General features: G+C 44.1%; 1 protein-coding gene across 3 annotated transcripts in view; it reads right to left on the bottom strand.

Annotated features, from left to right (window-relative positions):
* Positions 1-2,117: 2,117 nt before the first annotated feature.
* Bms1 (BMS1 ribosome biogenesis factor) overlaps positions 2,118-6,000 on the bottom strand; it is a 36,190-nt gene continuing 32,307 nt past the window's right edge. For all 3 annotated transcript variants that reach the window (XM_070020829.1, XM_070020827.1, XM_070020828.1), the window contains exons 22-23: positions 3,496-3,657; positions 2,118-2,627 (exon numbers count right to left, since the gene is read on the bottom strand). In XM_070020829.1, the coding sequence (XP_069876930.1) occupies positions 2,394-2,627; positions 3,496-3,657 (396 nt within the window). In that variant the 3' untranslated portion in view covers positions 2,118-2,393. The remainder of the gene's footprint in view (positions 2,628-3,495; positions 3,658-6,000) is intronic.

The raw sequence follows: 6,000 nt of genomic DNA, 5'->3' as shown, positions 1-6,000 counted from the left end.
AATAAGGTTTTCTTGGTTCATGAGCCTGTTAGCATGTGAGTTGGGAGCTATACACTATGAGCATTCCAGCTTCCCAAGTCTTACAATATGGACTAGAACTTTACTATTAGCTCTCACAGAACTCCCAACTTGTTGACTATAGATCTCAGAGTTGTTTCCATTATCAGGTGACACAACTACCCTATTGGTTCTGTTTCTCTCAAGAACCCTCAACAGATTTTCAGCGCAGAGAATGGGCCTAGAGGAATAGAATTTTGAGGATGTTTTCTAAATTGGTTCTGGTTTCTAGAACTGGTTCTCTGATTTTCTGAGCTATTCTCAGTAGCAGATCACTGGCAGGCCATGCCATCCATATATGAATATATTAGAGACTATCATTACTGGGCAAAGTGAGAAGGGAAAAGGAAAAGCTTGGGAATCCAAATTCTCCTGAATAGTATGAAAATTTCTGTTGCCCTCTTGCAGATTCTTAACTCCTGTAACTGCAGGGCTGAGACTGCTGAAAAACAAATGCAGAATGCATTTGTATATATATATATATAGAGAGAGAGAGAGAGAGAGACAGAGAGAGAGAGAGAGAGAGAGAGAGAGAGAGAGAGAGAGAGAGAGAGAGAGAGAGAGAGAGAGAGAGAGCGTACCTTACAAGGTTGTATACTTTTATTTAATTTTTGGGGGGTCCAGTCATGGGGCCTGAACTCTGGGCCTGGATGTTGTCCCTCAGCTCTTCAGCTCAAGGCTAGTGCTCTACCACTTGAGCCACAGCGCCACTTCCAGCTTTTTTCTTTTTGCTTATGTGGTGCTGAGGAATCGAACCCAGGGCCTCATGCACGCAAGGCAAGCGCTCTACCACTGAGCCACCTTCCCAGCCTGAGGTTGTCTACTTTTAAAGTAAGGTATTGATTGGAGAGAAGTGAGTTCTTGAAGATGTCTCTTAGGACAGTCCCTGTAGACACAACTTCTGAGTGGAATAGGTCTCCTTGCCCCCATCTGGGGTGAGGGAGGGGAGGGAATTAATCCTAGAGTTACAAGAGGAAGCTACAATGGTTTTCCCAGAGGCAGGTGTTATACAACCCAATGCTGTCTCCTCAGAACCCACCTCCACAATCCCTATTTGCTTCTAGACCTATAAATTCAAGTTCCAGCAGGCCTTAAAAGGTGAGGACGACAGCATAATCAGAAGGAAGGTATTCTATAAGCTAAAAGGAATGTTTGAGTTCTAATTTATATAGACAGAAAGTAAGGGAATGTATAATGGTACAAGGAACATAGTTGAATCTGGGTCAGATTTATGCTCACTGTATGGCACATGTGTGAGGCACATGAAACATCCCTCAACAGCTCATGCATCCGAGGCTTGGTTCCCACTACAGCAGTGTTCACAGGTAGGGCTGGAAGGAAAGCACTGGCTCATGAAGCTTTGGATTCATGAATCAAGAATTTATTGGGAAGTGCAAAGGGGCCTGGAAAGACTCAGCTCAATCCAGGGACCTTCCTATCTCTGTCTGACTCTGTCTCCTGCATCCTGGCCACAATGAGGTAAGCCACTTTGCTTCACCTTACCCTTTTGCCATGACATTCTGCCTTACCTCAGCTCAGAAACGAGGCCAACTGACTGGATTGAAACCTGTCATGTACAAGCCAAAGTAAATATATCCTTTTCTGTTTCAACAACAAAACCTAATCCAAATTCTACTTTCAGGGGTCATTTCTATACTTTGTTACTAGAGAAACTCCACTGATCATGTAGAGTACTGGTAATACTAACAGAAATGAACTCCAAGAAATGGAAACAAGAGGTTGTTTTTGTTTTTTAAATGTATTGTATGAAGTTATTTCTTTTGGTATATCCCCTGTTGTCACTGCTTTTTATTTTTGGACCCTGAGCTGTTTTGCTCAAAGCTGGCACTCTACGACCTTGAGTCATGGCCCTACTTCTGGTTTTCTGGTGGTTAAACTCATGGACTTTCCTTGCCCGGGCTGTCTTTGAACCATGATCCTTAGATCTCAGCCTCCTGAGTAGCTAGGATTACAGGTCTGAGCCACCAGCGCCTAGGGTAAACACTTCTTTACAAGCAACTATCAGGTATTGATTCCAAATGAAAACTACTATAACAAAATTAACAGAAAAATATTTAATAGCATTTTTATAGCACAAAATAATTCCACAGACAGGGGAAAGAACGTGAGACAATTCATATAACCCAAAGTTGCACAGCTCCGAACCGCTCAGTGCCACCAGCTCTGCCTTCTCCAGGGCTCCTCCCTTGGTGCAGTCTGGGTGATGGGTCCAGCTGAGAGTTCTCTCTCGGGTCCTCGTCCCAGCATGGCAGACAGCAGCACCATGACACTGGAGACCATCCACCTCTCAGGGATGGTCACAGAGGCCTAAGGGCTCACTTAGATAAATTGCTCTCAGCTCCTTTCAGACTAGACTTCTGATTTCTTCTCTCCTTCTGTCCTTGAATCCGGAAGAGCTTCTTCCTGAGGTCCTTCTGCCGCTTGAGCTTCTCCTCTTCCTCCTTCTGCTTCAGCTTTGCGTGCTCCTGGTTGTGCACGTGCCTCTGTGCCTTGGCCTTCTTCATCTTCTGACTATGCACAGTGCTCAGGGCGTCCAGCAGAGCCAGGATCTAAGAGGGATAAAAGCAGTGAGTGCCCAGCCATTCTCAGTGATAGCCTGCGTGTGAGTGACGTTTCAGGGCCAATGCGTGGTACCAAAAGTAGGTTCATTTACTGAACCCAGTGAAGGATCAATCTAGTGGAAGGTCACCTGAGCTAGGAACTGCAGTCTGCATAGAGATGGCGCTGTGAGTGTACTGTGCCTCTGCTGTGAAACCACTTCTGTGCACCACTCTGTGGGCACACAACCTGCCTGGGCAGAGTGCTTCACCAGCTGTGTGGCTGGTGCTCCCCATTCTATCAGCTATGACGGGCAGCACGACTCTCCGGAGGGTGCAAAGTCTGCCCTCCAATTTGCAATTTTAGGGCCTTGCATAAGTCTGGGTTTCATCCTTTAGTGAGAAAGACTGACAATGCAGGAGAAATGCCAACTGTGGGCCAGGCCTGCTGGCACATGCCATATACTGCAGCACTGTGGAAGCACAGGCCAGAGGATCACCAATGGGAAAAAGACTCTGTCTCAAAAAAATCCAAACAATCCCCTCTCCCGAGTGAGCCAGGTACTCATGCCAGCAGTCCTAGCTACTCAGAAGGCTGAGATCTGAGGACTGCGGTTCGAAGCCAGATAAGGCAGAAGAGTCCATGAGACCCTTATTTCAAATAGGCAGCAAATAGCCAGAAGTGGAGGTGTGGCTCAAGTGGCAGAGCACCGCCTTGATGGAAAAAGCTAAGGGAGAGCACTCAAGCCCTAAGTTCAAGCCCCCCCACAACTAGCACCAAACAAAATATTAGAAAAAAAACACAAAACACCAACAACAAGAAGCAATCACTACTTTCACATCCATATGCACAGAGCAGTGAGCATCCTGCGGACAGTACCTTCCTCTCATGGGGTTCGCGGATGACAGCTGGTCTCTGCCTGTCCCTTGGCACCTTGCCTGCCTTCGCTTGGGTCTTGGGCTTGTTCTTAAATGGTAAAGCCTTCTGCAAAGCTTTTGGAATGTGTAGTGAATTAAAATGCTTCTTTTGCCTCAGGACCGGCTGAAAAGACAAAGCAAAAACAATGAAATAGTTAAATTAATCTATATGCTTTTAAACCTTCTGCATAAATCTCAATGGATCAACTTTTCCATGGAACTAGTAACATTTGTCTGCTGACCACCACACATCAGAATTCAATCACCATCCCATTTGGACTGCCTTGAGGGAAATCCTTGTGTCTAGGCAAACAGAGGTACATGCAAATCATATTTATAATCCTTTAAGAAATCAACCATGCCCTATCTATGTAATGAAACTATATGCACAGAGCTTAAAAATAGATTGAGAACCAGGTGTGGTGCTGCATGCCTGTAATATCAGCACTTGGCAAGCTGAGGAAAGAAGATTACAGGTTTAAAGACAGCAGGGCCTACACAGTCTGTATCAAAACAAACAGATTCAAAGTTTCTTTTAATGGACAACTCAGGCCTCATTTTTGGGGCACTGAGGTGGTATTCTCATCCTCCCAAAGAAAATCTTACTTCCCATTTTGAGTATTACCCTCTGGATGAAGGGTACAGTTCTTCCCCAGCAGCCAACAGGTGGCCATTTCTGACCCCAATTAAGAAGTTTAACTGAGCTGGGTGCTGGTGGCTCATGCCTGTAAATCCTAGCTACTCAGGAGGCTAAGACTTAAGTCAGCCAGGGCAGGAAAATGAGACTCTAATCTTCAAGTGACTATCAAAAAGTAGAAGTAGAGCTGTGGCTCAAGTGGTAGAGCACTAGCCTTGGGCACAAAAACTCAGGGATGACACCTAGGCCCTGAGTTCAAGCCCCAGAACTGGCACACAAGAAAAACAACAAAACACAAAACAACAAAAAAGAACTGTATGAAAAAAATATATGCAAGTAGAATAAATTCCTAGAAAAATATAACCTACCAAGACAGAATCAGGAAGAAATGCAAAGTTTGAGCAGACCAATAACAAGAAACCATTAAGAACTTTCTAACAAGAAAAGTCTAGGAGTAGACACACTTCATAAATGGGTCATACCAAACATTCAAATTCTAAAAAACAGAACTAGAGTAGAGGCAATACGTTCAGGTTTTGAGGCCAATATCACCTACTACTTAATCCAAAGATGAATTCCAAAACAAGCATCCTGAATGAAACATTAGTAAACTGAGTGCAACAACACATTGAAGCGATTACACCAGGATGTTTTAAATATGCAAACCACTAGTGTCTCTCACCTATATTCCTAACTACTCAGGAGGCTAAGATCTCAGGATCATGGTTTCAAGCCAGCCCAGGCAGGAAAATCTGTAAGACTCCATCCCCTAAATAATCAGCAAAAAGCCAGGATGAAGGGGAGCCTCAAGTGGTAGAACACAAACTCAGCAAGCATGAGGTCCTCAGTTCAAACCCTAATACTGGCAAAAATAAGCTCAATGGCTTATCCTAAAATTTGGAAACACACACACACACCACTCAAAATGACTAAAAAAGGCAAATTAAAATTGAAGGCAGCATCACATTTCCTGATTAATAACAACTAATAAGCTAAAGTGTCCAGAAGCTCTACAGCAGTCAGGAGGAGGCACGACGTGGAACGCTAGAAGGCAGGCGCCCGGGCACACGTCTGCCTCCTAGATCGGGACTGAGAGCTGAGGAACGGGACTGATCTCCAATTAATCAGCAAAAAGCCAGAAGTGGAGCTGTGGCAAGTGTGGCTCAAGTGGCAGAGCGCCAGCCTTGAGCAAATATGCTAAGGGGCAGCGCTCAGGCCCTAGTATAGGTGCATATCACCTCCACCCCGAAAACAGCACTAGAAAACTAGACCTCTGCATGTAAAGGAAAGAAACTGACCCCTTATCTTACAGCATACACCAAGTGAAGATGGCTGAAAAACAACAAAAACCTAATTCCCTACAAAAGAACGGGGAAAACTCCTAGACATCCTCACTACCAAAAACTAGGATACAAGAAGCAAAAATACACAAGAGGGACCGCATCAAACTAACAATCTCCTGTACCACAAAGGGAACAACCAACAAAATGAAGAGAAAACCTACTGACTGGGCAAAATTACTTGCAAACCATTTATCTGTAAAGGTTCAATAATCAGTCTTCATAAACATTTACAATAATAGAAAAACAAGCAGGGAAGTACCCAGGGAAGAAGGTGAGTGGAATGTTAGTACTTACCTAGTATATGTGAGGCCCTGGAATCAATCCTCAAAACCACCCCCACCACACACACATAAAATAACCTAAAATACACATAATAAAACTGACTTATTCTTCCCAATCCAGTGAAAAGTACTTGCCTTTTTTCTTTCCCAAAGCAGTCTATGCATCACAATTGTATCTGATTTAATGTTAAGACTTCAAAGCATAT

This window comes from Dipodomys merriami, unplaced genomic scaffold (genome assembly GCF_024711535.1).
Source record: "Dipodomys merriami isolate MVZ:Mamm:240054 unplaced genomic scaffold, mDipMer1.0.p SCAF_14, whole genome shotgun sequence".
NCBI classification, from domain to species: Eukaryota; Metazoa; Chordata; class Mammalia; order Rodentia; family Heteromyidae; genus Dipodomys; species Dipodomys merriami.
Note: the sequence above shows the minus strand (reverse complement) of the source record. Positions and strands in the feature narration are given on the sequence as shown.